General features: G+C 39.6%; 1 protein-coding gene and 1 long non-coding RNA gene across 5 annotated transcripts in view; one reads left to right on the top strand and one right to left on the bottom strand.

Annotated features, from left to right (window-relative positions):
• LOC116686398 (uncharacterized) overlaps positions 1–5,842 on the top strand; it is a 20,814-nt gene extending 14,972 nt beyond the window's left edge. The window contains exons 3-4 of the long non-coding RNA XR_004331242.1: positions 303–308; positions 5,594–5,842. This is a non-coding gene — a long non-coding RNA (uncharacterized LOC116686398). The remainder of the gene's footprint in view (positions 1–302; positions 309–5,593) is intronic.
• The window catches only part of sphkap (SPHK1 interactor, AKAP domain containing), a 120,756-nt gene that overhangs the window by 23,844 nt on the left and 80,476 nt on the right, over positions 1–16,436 (bottom strand). The window contains exons 1-4 of one of the 4 annotated variants that reach the window (XM_032511248.1): positions 10,596–10,944; positions 9,764–9,853; positions 8,203–8,305; positions 6,921–7,031 (exon numbers count right to left, since the gene is read on the bottom strand). In XM_032511248.1, the coding sequence (XP_032367139.1) occupies positions 6,921–7,031; positions 8,203–8,305; positions 9,764–9,853; positions 10,596–10,630 (339 nt within the window). In that variant the 5' untranslated portion in view covers positions 10,631–10,944. Of the gene's footprint in view, positions 1–6,920; positions 7,032–8,202; positions 8,306–9,763; positions 9,854–10,595; positions 10,945–16,436 lie in introns of those variants that run through there. The other 3 variants (XM_032511265.1, XM_032511257.1, XM_032511255.1) reach the window with 3 other exon arrangements.

The following is a 16,436-nucleotide window of genomic DNA, read 5'->3' on the forward strand; positions in this document are numbered from 1 at the left end:
TGTCTGTCTGTCTGTCTGTCTGTCTGTCTGTCTGTCTGTCTGTCTGTCTGTCTGTCTGTCTGACTGCATTCTCTGCATTTGTGAAGGGGACATGTGTGTTTAAGTTAAAACTGTGTGTTAAGATGCTCTTTAATTGAGGTAAAGTCAACTGACGTTGAAAGCCTCCAACAGTTCTCTGATCCACTCCATCACTGTCATTCATTAAATCTCCTTCTAAAGCTGCCTTAACAATAGTTACCCGAAACACATAATAACTAATATAGTCAACACATAATTATAACTATTATTACCTATTTCTTTAGATGAGGGTTTCGACTTTAAAGTAAGTAGATCTAATTTTTAGAGCACAACCTGCACCAAAGACTGTAATTTTTCATACTGTCAGATGGACAGTCTAAAGTAAAAGGAAAAAGAAAGAAGAAAGGTTTGTCTTCCTGCTATGATCCCGGTGTAAGTCAGCGCTTCTGCTGCGACGGATGGCATATTTATTCTAGTCTCCCTCTCTCTGGGCCGGGAAGGGACAGGTCAGGACACAACATACTCCCTGAGTGTGAAGTGTTTGAATCCAGTGATGAATATTCCCTCTCCTCCAGGGACTCCAGGTTCAAAGCAGGAAGACAGATATTCAGAGGAAGGGACAGCGTGAGGAGGAATACTGTGGGTGAACCAGAATTTCTGCATTTGAAAAATGTGGTGCATATTCTTAAAAAACAACTGCAATCTCATTCTTTGAGTTGCACAAAAGTAAAAAAGAGATCAATAAAAAAATGAAACATATAAATCATCTGCTCAGAAATTTTGTAAATTAAGCTATAGCATAAATTCAGTCAGGGAGACTATACCTTTGCATCTTTAGGCCTTCTTTATTTCTTACGCATCTGCATTCAATCCTCTCACACATGCTCTCTCATTATTACTTGCTGTCCTGTCCGAGGCTGTCAATTATCTTATAAGCTGTTGTCATCTATCCAATAGCTCGTCGACACACCTACATTGTTAGCCTATCATCCAAGTCATGCTAAAAAATGCTAAAAATGCTAAAAAAATAACTATTAACCCAACCCCCCAAATACTGACGTATCATCTGTTATAATAAATATTAATCTTTATTTCTTTACTTCATTACTTTCACTTGTCTCTCCTGAATGATTGAACTATGTGCCTTTCCCTTCTAAATGCTGTCAAATCTGTCAGGGGTGTGATGAAATTCAGTGTGACTATCACAGCAACATGACACTTCACTGTATCTGTCTGTCTGTCTCTGACTTCATGCATTTAAACATGAGTGATCAAATGTGACAACAAGATGCAGCCAGAGGTGGGTGATAGAGCGAAGCACAGGAAATCCAAAGCTTTCTGTCTTATATTTAGCCCAAAGTTTTTGGCCTTCCACTCTCACACTTTTGGACTATTCCTGTTCCTTAATATGTAAACAAAGGATATTTTTTACACATTTCTTAGAAAAGTCAACCTAATGGACTACTATGGGTTCATTTTGATATTGAGATTTATAGTAAGCTTTCAGTACAGCCCAGTAAACCCCTCAAACTACTATAATTGCAAATAAATAAATGCATTATAAATGCAAAGTCAGCAAAAAGAAAACAATCAAATTCCTCTAATTACCCTGTGGTCTGAATCTTTCTGTATCACTCTCCACGAACAGTTTCTAATGTCTGTGTGCCCCGCTGTGTGAATCAGCGTTCAACGTCTCACCCTCTTCTTTTTCACTTTTTTCTCTCTAAGTATGTGCTAATAAAATGCAAAACATCAGCTGGTCACAAAGCATAACAGGAACATATGATGAAATCATCGCTACACATTAAAGTTGTCCAGGCTTTTTTCCTCTGACTGAGCTGCTTCCCAGTCATCTGATTTTTTGCTTCAAGTATTTAACCACTAAATGTAAAGAAATGCACTGTCTTTGAATAAAGATGTGAACAGTGTGTACTTGATCAACGACTTTATCTCATTCTCTTTGAATCAGTGTTCAACGTCTCACCCTCTTCTTTTTCACTTTTTTCTCTCAATTTTCAACACTCTGCCTCCCAACAGTTCAGGCCAGGACAGAATAATTTATTTCTAATACAGTGTCATCTATCATATAGTCCTGTATGATTGATTGGCTGTGAAAAAAAACGAACGGAGACTTGAGAGTTAGAGCAGCGATCTGTCACATCAGAGTCTGAGGGCCATGCTGCGGGGAGGACGGGCCGCATCTGCTCGCACTCGCATTAAAGTTCCCTCTGATTCATAGAGAGCATGCACAAGTCAGGAAAACAAACAACCATTGTCTTGTTGAAACAAAAGCCGAAGATGAAGCTGCTTTGCTTTTACATTTCACAAAAGAACAATGAAGATGAAATTGTCTGCGTAATCAAAAACTCAGGTACAAGTTTGGACTGTGGACTGTTCTAAGAGTGATGTTTTCAAGTCATTATTTTCAAATTACCAGCCATCACACACAGTAATTTAAGATAAATTTAAATGATGAGAACGAAAAGAGCCATCCATACATCAATTTACTTTACAGGACTCTGTCTAATGATTAGTGAGGCATGTTGGGCTGATGTACAGGCCGTTTACCAACTAAAAATCCACTAAACAGTAATGAATAAATACTGTTTGGCCTCAACTTGTATCAGTATATACTGGGAGCTGTATCAGACATAAAAAACATCTCTAATGTCACATCTCTGAAAATTCACAGTAATTTGAGTCCTGTGTACATTTTGTCCCAGCTGGTGTTTGGGAGGTTAAGGAACATTGCTCATACTTACAAGGTGTGACATACAGTTAGCGTGTGAGAATGGTGCTCTTTGCTAAATTACTGCTATTCCTGTTACCTTGGTGATTATCAAACATGTTGTAGGAGAATGGGGGGAGTATCAAAGTGTGGGTCTGGGTGGGTCTGGGTGTCCTCCGCCAGGGTTATTTTGAGCATCAAAGACTAATTTCCTGCATTCTTATGCACTTTTATGCACCAATTTATGGTGGAAATACATTTATTCATCCTATGAGAAGGAAAACACAGAAGACATTCAATTTATAATATACAAAAATATAATGGAAGACAAAGCAGTTTCACATCAGGGACCTAAGCCTGCATCAGAAAAGTTGACCCCAAAGCAAAAAGGATAGAATACTTATATTTGTCTTAAATGTGTGGTGAAGGGGGGAAGCTGGCATTAGTGTTGGTTGGGGGTTAGCATTTGGGCCCGGTCGCTAAGCACACTCTACGCACTGTGCTCAGTGAGGAGCGGTTCGATGAAAGATGAGAAAAGTCTCTCTGCGTGTTCTGAGCTGTTAGTTTAGTTTGCTGTCACATTACTCAAACCCCATATTTGCAAATACAAAATATCTGAAGGGAAAGTTCTGTCACAAAAATATATTTTTGCACATTTTATGTGGGTAAATGGAAATCCTGGAGATTTCTTAGTGGGTATACTACGTATACCTGCGTATCACGTAGACTACACTACTGATCACTACGTATTTCTGTATCGTTCTGTGGGAATTTAGGACCAGACTTCATCCAAATCTGTAAGACTGACCCCACTGCTCTTACAATTAAACCTGGATCACTAAGCTGAGGCTCTGATCAATGAGTTGTAGGTCAAAGATAGTGCTGCTCAAAGTCTACAGTTATCATTTCAGAAAAGTAGTAATCATAGGAGGTATTTTGCAACCAAAGGTGAGAGAACTGATTACACCCCTGAGGAAATGAAATTCAGACTGATTATTAGGCTATCACTGAAGCGTTGGTGATCATATTATTCTTTTTCTTTTTTTTAAACTACATTTCAGACGATGGTATTAAAGATTATGCATTTCAGGCACTGTCTTTAATGTGGCCCATCTACAGGATCTTGAACAGAACCTTATCTTCTATGAAAAAAAAATCCAGGTCTTGATGCAGCGTTCATATATTTTATTTATAGTGTTGATGCAGTTAATATATTCCACATCTGTTGTGAAATTGAATTGATACACTTTAGGAAATCAAACGGCTGCTTTGAGAGCCTGCCTCTAAGCCACTGACAGATGTACATTCGGAATGCAAGTCATGCTTAACTTGCAATTTACAATGAGTGAGTGATCAAAGGTGACACATTTGAATTGGGCGACAGAGAGGATTAAGCATGTGTGTCCTCTACAGCTAAAAGTTTTTCCCTTTTTTTTGCATTATTTCTTGATGTATTTTCCCACATCCTTGCCTAAACAACCAACAATGTCCTTAGTAATCCAAACACGTACTGAATATCCTTGCTAAACATCGAATTCTTCAGAAAATGTTCAGGGAAAAAAAATGAGTAATGTGTGTTGACAATTATCACCCTTCTTCATTTCATTAATGTCTAATGTTTAAGAGCCAATTCTAGTATGTTATCTTCGGTGTCATTTATACATATTTATAATATATTTCTGTTGCAATTGCCACTTCTTGCCTCAAAATGTGCATATTCCTTACTAACTGTTGTGATGTATGATAACATGTAAAGAATGGAAATGTGAAATGGTCGCTGCAAGCTTAAAAATGTTTGGCAAATTGTGCCAATTAGTGTTATAAAGACTAAAAACACACCATGATTAAAAACTATAAATAGCAACTTAATAGTTAGAGAAATAGACTCAGAAGCTTGAATCATAAAATCTGATTGCAGGATGTGAAAGAGTCAGCCCCTCCATGTCAGCTCAAACAACAATTATAATTTTGTCATGGTGTTGTAGCTCTGCTAAATCTATCCCAGCATGCACTGAAAAGAAAGCAAGGACAGCCTGAAAAATTGGCTCATTAACAACCAATGTGTACAGTTATCGGAGATGACATGCCTGTCATTATGAGAGTCCAGAGAGCGGAGAGTAGAGCGGACAGAGGACTAAAATTCCAGCGAGAGTGTCCTTCTCACATTCAAAGGTAGGAGTCAAACTGTGAGAGTTGTTGATACAGTAGAGATGATAGTTGTTTTTCTGTGATAAAATCGACACAGGAATGCCAAAACCAACTTCCTTTGATAAACTCCCTGCTGAGACTAAACTGAGCTTTTAACAATCTTTCCGCAGAATGAAATTGCATAGTTTACATCCTCTGGTATATTTAAGGCAGCAAAGAGATTGTGAGAAATTATATTATGCAAATTAGTTTTCCATGCAAATAAAATTCAACTCATTTTCAAGAATGCAAAACACAACCTAAATCCTTTTTTCATTCACAGAACCGGCAACAATGCCAACACGTCTCAGTGAGAGGAACACTTGTACAAAATGCGGCATTGGCATAGACTGACAACATAAGAAACATTGTGGATGGAATTTTCATTTGTGAATGAATGTATAGTTATTTAAGTGGATATTTCCCTTCCATCAAAGCCCATGAGCAAAGCACTTTAAGACTTTATTCAAGGCTGAAAAGCAGTGACGAATGCCAGAAAGGGAGGGAGGGGAGAAGATTATTTTGGAGTCGACAGATTTTAAAGCATGTTGCGCCTATTCTCAAGGACATGTAACTAAATTAAAAAGAGAATTAAAACAACAACGCGACAAGCAACAAGACCAAAGTATAATATTGAAGTGGGTTTTCCAAGATGGAAAGAGCAAGGATTTTATAAGGGACGCCAAAGTTGCCTGCTTTCTTGTCAACAGGTAATTCTGCCTATTTGGGTAAATTAGAAGTTTTATAGTTGCTACTTGCTTGGCTAACTATAGCATGGTTGTGCCACGCTAGAATGACGTCTAGGGTACTTTTCCTCGCGTCAATGAGGAAAAAGGATTGTCTACCTTGTAACATAAACATAATTATACGTGTCGCGATTTCCCTGGCAGAAGACTCACGTCATGTGCAGTTGTAAAACAGACTTTCTACAGCTTGAAACTTAAACAGCTGCACGTAAACGATGGAGATACTAAGAGCTAATTTCGGTTTCAGTGACATTGTTCATACTGCTCAGAGAAATATTTACTTCTCTCTTACGTTGTAAACATTGCCTTACACTATCAATCTCGTACAATGTACAGAATAACGATAGGACTGATACTTACTAACATTAGCTTGCATATGTATGGGAACCGGATGGCTGATGTTAGCAAATGAATGGAACCAAAATCACGTAAAACTATTATTACACTGGTAGGGACACTTACGGACAAAGTCGTAGCTAATTTCGGGTTTGGCCACCGTAAGAGCTAGAATGCGCTCAGAATGGGGGGGGGGGGAGCGGCTAGAAAGTGAAATTCAGTTGGTTGGCACAAACAATTTCACCGCTAGATGTGGAAATTCTAACACAATGTAGCTTTAAAGTCTATCACAGGTGTTCAGGTATAAGTATCATCAACTCCAGCTCTCCCAGTAACTTTTACAAATACTGCTGATGCATAATTGGTCTCAAAATGCTGGTTTCTGACTGCAATGCTGGTTGGGTCGTCCGTCTCTACTAAAGTATTGTCAGTTTACAACAAGAATATTGCATGTTAATAGAGGGAAATTATCATTCAATTGTTAGATTTTCAAAATTATTTCAAAGGAAAAATTAAAGATGAGCAATATCTTACATTTGCACAACTTGGTTTCATTTGCCTAAATCAGGTTTGTCAAAATACAGTATATAAAGTGACTCAGCAAACCTTAAGAAAAATAACTGTTTACTAAACAGCAGGAAAGGGGAACCAAGAACCTGCTGCAAAAACTTTTTCACCAAACGTATCCATGCCCAGAAGCCACTCACAGAAAGCATATTGAAGAAAGTGCGGTTTTTAGTTGTCACATCATATCTGTCTTCAAATTCCACTCGTCAACCTCGCTGTCATTTGAAGTTACAAACAAGCATGCTCTCAAGCTTTGAGACGCTTCACTAGAGATGACTTGCTCCATCTTTGTGGCCAAAAGGGTGCGAATGTTTCATCATCCACAGTATGCTACTCACCATGGTGCAGCTGCCCTCTGTGTCGTCGTCCAGCAGGCTGAGTCTGCACAGAGCTTTCTCATTCCTCAGCCAGTACTCCGACGAGTCCAGCACACTGTTACTGCATAGCACCTACAGCACACAGATAAACCCATGCTCAGGTAGAGTAGAACAGAGACACAAATTTTTCATCTGCTTTTTCCCTTCTGGTTGTTGGGATCATTTGACCTTTCTCCAGGCCCTTTATTTCAGGATAAGTGTCCACGGCACAAGACCAACAATCTGTCAGTTAACCAGACACTGCACAGTATACCTCCTCCCTGGAAGGCCATTTTAATGAAGCCTTCAGGAAGAAGTCTGCAGCCATTGGGCTGCCTTTGTTAATGACAGACAAGTGTCAGGACCGACATACTTATTTGTCATTAATTATTGATTTTGCTTTTTTAATAACTATCTAATTACAATACCAATTTATTTACAAGGGTAAAAAAAGAGATTCACTTGATGCTTATTGCAGTGCTAGGGTTTGGCCATATGGTAGATTTTTTATTTATTTGTAAAAGCAGAGGAAACCACATATGTTCAGCAGATAAAAGATTCAAATTACATGCTATCAATAAATCATTCTTACATAATTACTTTGACATATGAAAGATATTCTGTGTGTGTTCTCACTGTGTATTTTTAGTGACAAATAATGCCCCTCAGGAACAGACCATCTGTGCCTTCGGCCAGGTAAAGGTGACGTGGCCTCAGCTGATCTAACCGAGAGCGATCGTATCAAAGGCTGCTGGCACGGGTCAGAGGAGCCGGAGGAAAGAAAGAAAGACATCACCTTGTGCCTCTACAGGACATTTGAGTGGAAGTCAGTTAAGATCAGAGCGGTAGGCTAATTAGGAACCACACACACACACACACACACACACACACACACAAACACACAAAGTAAGCTACGCACACAAATATAACTACACACAATTTGAAAGGAAATTCAATAGCCTCCACCTCAGCCCACTCATCTGTGCTATTTCCCATCCTGTCTTTCTGTCACTGGGGGATGATAAATGTACTGGGCTGACCTGAGAGCCTGGCTGTTCCTCTTATTGCACAACCCCTGGGTGTGACAGGCACCACTGGGAGGAGGAAATGAAAATCGTTGCACTAATGGGGAGGCAGATATGATGTCAGGTGCATGGGCACATGAACAGAGAAAAGAAGACATTAAGTAGTTGACGAGTGGTCACACGGCAGACAGACAGAGGGACCCACAGGTAGATAGATGAACACATCCATCCTTTTTTACCTTCTTGCAGGCGCTGATGGACGACGCCACGGTGCTCTCTGTGCTGCCTCCCTCCACCCTGACGGCCTCTGAGCCTTCAAACATGGCAGACGACTGGAAGTTACTGCAAGGCAAAAAGGGCAAGAGTTGACTTTGTCAGAGCAAGTTATTGTCAAGTGTCGAACACCTCCATTTTTATAAAGTCCGGGATCAGTAATCTGGGAGCGACCCATAGCCGGTCACATCTGTTCATCCAGTACAGCTGAGGCATTTGTCCAATGAATTAACCAGCTATCGTCGGACAGGAGAATGATATCAATATTTTGAGCCAAATGCTTAATTCCTTCCCTTTATTATTACCCAGGCTAGCAAAACTCTAACGCCCAACTAAATGTAATGTTTATGGACAACCAATGTGATACCTCAATAAATTGTCATGAAATGATCATGAATAGTGCAAAGAATGGTAGGTGTTGCTCTAGATATCAAGGCCTTTTTTCTCATATTATTTATGAGAAGCAATTGCAGCACCTGCTAAATGTTTCTTTCTTTGATGTCTTCTCTCTCTGCATAAACACACTCATGACACAGACTCTCCTTAATAAAGCCCACTGCATGTTTTTTTAGAAGGCTATCAGGCTATATTGTATGCATCCTGGCATTCAACTGTCAAAAATGCACTGCTACTTTACCAAATCATGAAATTTGACAGCAATGGTGATGGAGGATTATTTGGGAAAACAACAGGGAAAAACAAGAAGTGACCTTCATTCATAACACAAATTTCTTCAACAATAATGGAAATGTCTGTCAGACTACGGCAAGCCAAAACACAACATAGCAAGCTCAAATATCCCAGGAAGGCATCATTATCCTCCGTGCATGCTTTCACTGAGATAAGCCAAATCAAAGCTTATTTGGAATTGCATTAATGAGAATCAATTTTAAAAAACGAGGCTAGGGATGCATATTTAAATAGGAGCAGCTGTTTTTTTTTCCTGTAAGCCACATATTTCAAGCAAATTAAAAAGCATTTAATTTTGAAAGCCCCCAAGGGATCACACAACTGTATCTACAGTATTTGCAGTTAATGAACATGACTGATGTAAATAACTGGCCGGACACTGAAAGACATGATGCACTGGTGATGAGTGGATATAATTTGCTTTTAACACACACACACACACACACACACAAGGTAATATTATAGAATTATTATATGTATGCAGTAGTAGCATTTTTTATTTAGGTATTTATTTAGGTATACATTACCTCATAGTTGTTTGGCACTGACAAGGACTGCACTTAATTTTGTTGTATCTGTTACAATGACAATAAAGATATTCTATTCTATTCTATTCTAATATGTTGGATGCATGCAGTATATTGGAAACGAACGACACTGTAAAAAAGTGGGAGTGAAAAACACTGTAAAGCCCCCCCCTAAAAGAAAAAACAGTATTGCCTACTGGTCTGTCTGTGGATTTCATGCAAATTGTGAATTATTTCTGCAAAAATTGAAGACCAGCAGTATAAGATTTGTCATGCACGACATTTTTTCTAATCTTTGCTGCTTAACGACCTTTCCATCACGACACGGTGATGATTGACAGATCGGTGAGCTCTGGCGCTCCCGGGGCTCCCGGGTCCGAGGTACCCAGCAGACATCCGTCTGTGTGGAGGACACAATTAACCCATGAAATGTCTCTCTTTCAAGGACTGCCACTGGTCCACTGTTGTAATTTAGTATGAAAGCATTGTGCCAATTCAGTGGTGCAGGCAAGCCTTCGGATTTCACTGCTTTGGAAAGAGTTTAACTGCACAAAATAAGCAAGGTGCAGGTTTAGGTCCTGTAGCTGCAGAAACCTTCCATTTTAGCTCGGAGGAAAAACAGACAGAGGACTAAAGCTTTTTATTTAATTTTTAAACAACAAGCATTTCAATTTTAAACGCGACTGTTATGCACTTTTCTTCACTGCCACACGTTTCTATTATTCAGGACAGGCAAACTGAAGCATCTTGTTTACTGCAAACACTGACAGTCGACTGTGAAAGCGGCTTTGCTGCAACACTGCGTGAATGTTGGTGCGCCTTTTTCCAACACTAAACACAAACTCACACTTTGCGCAGTCAAAATATCACTAAGCTTTGATTCAATACAACGTCAAACATCACACTCACATCACCCCAGGGCTTTTGTACAATTATCTAAATTACTATAGGCTTTTTCAAGAGCCTGTTAAAACAGCGAATCCGTATGCGAAATGTAGGAGAATATTGGAGTGGCAGTATAGATTTAACAAAAAGTAGATGTTCGCTTCTGAATACCATGCAAACGTACAATTGAAGTGCCAAAAACATTGTTGATTTTCGTTTGGGAATATGACCATTAATATTTTTAAATAGCCTCTTACCTCGGCGTTTTCAGAAGGCAATCTGCCCCTGCCATTCTGTCAAAAACAAACAGCAAAACTGTCCTTAACCGGTGCGATTATTTCGTCTGTGGGGGCTGGGAGACAGAGACAGAGAGAGCGCAGCACCTCGATGCGTAATTGTCCCCGGGACCCTCAGGTCCAGATGCGCATCCCCGGCCGAGCACTAAAGGAATCCCTGACTGTTTACCGTGACTGGAGAAGGACTGTGGTGAACTGAGCCTCACGGTACCAGCAGCAGTAGCGGCACACCACTGCCTGCCCTGCGCGTCTCTCCGCCAAGTGCTGAGTGCAGGCGCAGGAGCCCCGAAAGGATCAAAACGTAATGAGCTGCACGACGCAGGCAAGGGCAGTGATATAGACATTGCGCGCACGTGTCAATGAATGGACGCAAGCGCACAAGTACGTATCTGTTTTGCTACCAATACAATGAATATGAACCTAAGTTAACTGCTTCCTGAAGGCTACACTGAAAATGGAGAAAATAGTACTAACTCTCTCCATAAACTGATTGATTGATAGCAGCAGCAACAACAGTGAAATTAGTAATTAATAAAGGCTAAATGAATAGTAACAAAATATCTCCACATCTGAAACAAATGATTGATCTAAAGAGAAGACACACAGGCTTTAATAGGACAGAAGGACACTCTAGTGTCAGCTATCATTCAAACTATCAGCTGCATGAGAATGTCCACAATTGTGAAGGTAAGTGCAGCAGATTTTATGATTAACCTGCATCTTCAATAAGCACAAAAAAAACCAACATCCCTGAACACATTTCAAGTGCTTATTTTCAAGCAAACAGCAACAGCAGATGTGTGCATCCTATTACTGTTGGCCTATGTGTGACCAAGCCATAGTCCCCATGGAAATATCAACGTCTTCAGTGTATCATCCTGTGTTTAATTACAAAGAGTGGATTTGAATGTTCAGTCACATTGTCCTGTGGTAACTGATACAGCTTTTTTAACACATTGGAACATATTTCATGTTGTGTACAGAACCTTGCGGGTACTGGATTATTGAGATACTTTGAAATCTAATGATCAACCACATCAACACATAACATTACCAACATTAATTTATGATGCCTTAAACTTTGCTATAAGATCGTTTTCTAGTGGAAAAACCATGAAATTGTATCACTGTATCTATATTATGGCAATTTGTTGTTGCTTGCCAGCTGATATACACATCAATATGATAGGCCTATATATGTGATAAGATCAAATTAGATGTAATGCCTATATATTCATCAGGTTGTTTAGTAATTTGTGATGTGTTAATAAAATTGTGTTTTAAATGAATACTTTCTGGACTTATTTGATCACTTACAACTGCATATATTTATTTTTTGGCCATCCGGGGGCAGCACAACAAGCCGTAAACACAACTGTGACATTTATTCACCTTAAAGTTAAAATGGCGAGTTGGTGGGTGTTTTCAGGCAACAGTTTTTGCTTTTATCAACTCCTGAGGGAAATATGTGACTATGGAACTCTTAAAAGTGTTCCACTATGTTTACCAACTAGCTGTTTGGTGCTGGGCAGGTAGAGTACAGTTCATCAGCGCTTGTTTGCTGCCAGCAGTGCCTGGAAACAAGGCTGATAAGAGATGTGACAGTGAACCAAAATATTTCAATGAGCTTAAAGAAGCTAAAGCACTCCATAGGGCTGAGGGGAGCTGCTTTGTCAATAAGCCTGATATGACACATAGTCACAATGACCCATTTTTTCCCAAATATTGCAGCTCTAAAGTTGTATGCTATATTTTTTGTAATCAAGCCAGCTTACTAGTTTTTAATTATCCAATTGTGCAAATAAAAAAATATGTTTAAATATATAATAATATACTAATACTAATGAATAACATTAATGACAACCCTCGCAAAAAATTTAATTTTTTGACATTTTAAAAGAAACAGCATACATCATTTCACTGGGAGCTAAAATATAAAGAATGCAATGATTCAAATCATATGCTATAAATAAAATCATGCTTACATAATTACTTTGACATATGACAGCTATTCTGTGTGTGTTCTCACTGTGTATTTTTAGTGACAAATAATGCCCCTCAGGAACAGACCATCTGTGCAGGCCTTCGGCCAGGTAAAGGTGACGTGGCCTCAGCTGATCTAACCGAGAGCGATCGTATCAAAGGCTGCTGGCACGGGTCAGAGGAGCCGGAGGACCACTTGTAAGAAAGAAAGACATCACCTTCTTCCTCTACAGGACATTTGAGTGGAAGTCTGTTAAGATCAGAGCGGTAGGCTAATTAGGAACCACACACACGCACACACACACACACACGCACTCCAGATTTCCAATTAACACTTGAGACAGCTGTCAGCTCCATCACCTTAGCAGCAAAAAGAGAGTATTGTGAGCAATAGCTATGTTCTACAACAAACATATATAATCAGAGGGGTGGGGAGGTCGTGACCTTCAGCTCTCTAGGCAGGGATCCTGATGAGATCTTTGTGTGTGTGTGTGTGTGTGTGTGTGTGTGTGTGTGTGTGTGTGTGTGTGTGTGTGTACCTGTGCGTGCATGCATGGGTACGTGAGTGAGCGTGTGCGAGAGAGAAAGAGAGAGAGAGAGAGAGAGAGAGAGAGAGAGAGAGAGAGAGACAGAGAGAGAGAGAGAGCAAGAGAGGGAGAGAGAGAGAAGTACGCTTTTGAGGATTCGTATGGTGGCCAAAGTGTATGTCTTCACTCTGCTGAAAGGATCTGCCAAATGGAATGCTCATTTTCAGTGTGCCCTCTACCTCAAAGAAGATTTGTACATGCTGTTATCAGCTACCACGTTACTTCTCTTCCTCCAGATGCCATTTGGTTTCATTCAACTCCTAACAATATCCCAAACCCAATCTCTGTGTAATTATGCAATCCACAGGAAACACATAATGATAACAAACACTTGCTAGGCCTTGCCTAAAATATGAAACATGTAAATGATCTGATTTAACATTTCTATATATTTGAGCATTTTGAGTGACTAAACATGTTCACAAAGCCCTCAAACCTCAGCTTTTCACCAACTATTAAAGCCCTCTGTGCGGTTATGCACTGTATCATCTAATTTCATGCTTCTCAGTTGAGGAAATCAGTTTTGCCAGCTAAATATTTTCTTTAAAGTAAGTAGTTACAATGAGGTGTGCTAAGACAGCAAAAATTAATTCTTAAACATGTACCTAGTGATAATACAAATACCCGTTACAACATTTAAAAAAAATAAGCTACAGATTATCACACCAAAACAAATCAAACTATCATCAGGGAGAAAAGCTTCAGAACCAACAAAAGCCATAAGCATCAGTGTAAACAACAAATATATGTACTTAACACACTGAATCATTCCCATTTTCAATCCTCAGAAGCTACAGTAAGTCTGAGAACCCTTTTTAGACAAACTGAATAGAATGACATCATTCTCCTTTACTCTCTGTATAAATGTAATTAGTAAAACCACTTTGACTTGGACAAAGTTGAACTTTGGATTCTGGAACTGGTACCAAAATCACGGTATTGGTATCTGTACCAGTATTACATTTTATTTAATGATTCCCTTCCCTATGTATATGTATGTTACTTTTCTTATGTTATGTCACTGGTTGCAATTTTGATCAAATAACTTGTAACTTTAGTAGAAGCATGTGTATGAGACAAGAAGAAATATTAAGCTTGAAGTATTTTGGTTTTGGCAGAAACAAAACTCCCACATTATCCATCAGATTTTTGCTGTTTGGGTGTTGTGCATGCGACCTTAAAAGGTGACCCAAATAGTATTTCAACACAATCCCCTTCATCACCTTCACTTTCTAAATTTAGATGTTGGATCAGTGATATGAGCATGATCTTCATGCTCTTAACACTGATCAGTTTGATTTTTTGCTGTTGCACAGATATGTATTTTTTTTGCATCCTACAGTACAAGATTAAGCACTTTTAATTTCCACAAACAATACATTGACTGACTTTGAAAGTATTGAATTTATTGCATGTGTGAATACACCCAGATTTTAATAGTGCAATTTAAGATGTATGACTTAAACACACAATCCCAACACAAACATTATGCTTTAAACCAAGTGCTTGTTGAATTATCCAACAGCATGTAAAGACCACAGCCAATTTCTGCAGATTGGCCTGGTCTGCTGAGCTGTGAAAATAAGAAGTGTGTGAACTTCTCTATAGAGCTCTTCTTTTATTTTTACACAACAACTTTGATTACTTTTTGTGTGTGCAGCCAAGTACAACATCATCAATGCCTGTGAGGGCAGACTGTCTGAATGTGTGCTCATTTAATTTATTCATTGTGTATCTCTGCGGTCTATAACGGCAGGTTTTTATTTCCATCTTCGAGTGTATCCAGATACAGACCGCATTTTAATGGTGTGAATGGGGTTAAGATATTATGTCACCACTAACAGGTGTGTGTGACAGATCAACTAGTCTACTATATATCCTTGACGTTCTACTTCCTGGACTGCTCCGTTGCCGACGGAAATTCCAACGCATTTCACTCATTTGTGTTGGCATTTTAAACTTTGGTCGATTTATGAGAACTATGGTTAACCTTTTATCAGATCTCTGCAGGGTAAGTCCATACAGCTATTTGTCCAATTTGAGTTTTCTGTTGCACGACTAAAACAACTTTTGAACGTACATGTTCCACCAATACAAGTTCCTTCCCAAGGTTAATTTGCAGCGGCACCGCGGCTTGTCCTGGTGCCTAGCACCACCAAAGACAATTGTGATTGGTTTAAAGAAATGCCAATAAACCAGAGAATGTTTTTCTACCATCCCAGAATGCTGTGTGAAGTCCAATTTATATAGCGCTTTTCCAGTCTTAACAACTGCTCAAAGCGCTTTTACATCTACAGGGAACATTCACCATTCACACACTGTGGCAGGGGCTGCCGTACAAGGTGCCACCTGCTCATCAGATAAACATTCACACACATACACACTCGGATGCGCAGCACCGGGGGCAACTCGGGGTTCAGTGTCTTGCCCAAGGACACTTCGACAATGACTGCAGGGGCGGGGATCGAACCACCAACCTTCCGAATGGCAGGCAACCGCTCTACCACTGAGCCACAGCCGCATGGCAACATCGAGACAGTTTTTCTTTATTTTTTAAATGAGATGGACAATAAACGACCAGTAACAGCTTACCAAGAAGCTTTACTACACAAACTATCACACATGAAGATGCATAGATGGTTAATACCAAACACCAACAAGACTCAAACTTCACTGACGTTTAGTGCAACACAGACAAAATATGATGCATGTGTTTCCTCCTTGGACTCCTTCAGTGTTTCCCCACTTTTGCTCTTTACAGAACTTCCTCTTATTTTTGTTCTCCTTATCAATTCCTGCTCTTCCTCTGTCTCCTTCTTTTTCATCACCCTCTCTGTTGCAAACCACACATCTTAATCCAAATGCTTTCAGAGGGGGAACTAATCCATTGCACATGTTCTTAAAATAAAAAGATGGAAGAACAAGTAAAGTAGGGATGAAAGCTCAGACTTCTCTCATCAACAGAGAGGAGACATCTGAGGGAGCTGGGAGAAAAAAAGCCAACATGAAAAGAGAATCAGCTGGAGTACAGGCTCTCTCAGTGTCAAAAACCCTGTCTCTGTTGGGCTATTTTTAATGTAGCTTCTGACTACAAAAACAAGGCACGTGAGGGGAGGAAACTGAGGTGGAGAAGAAGATGGCATAATGAACCTGAGTGGTTGTGACGTGTAGAGATAATTATAGAATCAAGAGTGCAAAGTGTTCAACCTTGCAGCTGGGGGGGGGGGGGGGG

Source organism: Etheostoma spectabile, chromosome 3, assembly GCF_008692095.1.
Source record: "Etheostoma spectabile isolate EspeVRDwgs_2016 chromosome 3, UIUC_Espe_1.0, whole genome shotgun sequence".
In the NCBI taxonomy this organism is placed as follows: domain Eukaryota; kingdom Metazoa; phylum Chordata; class Actinopteri; order Perciformes; family Percidae; genus Etheostoma; species Etheostoma spectabile.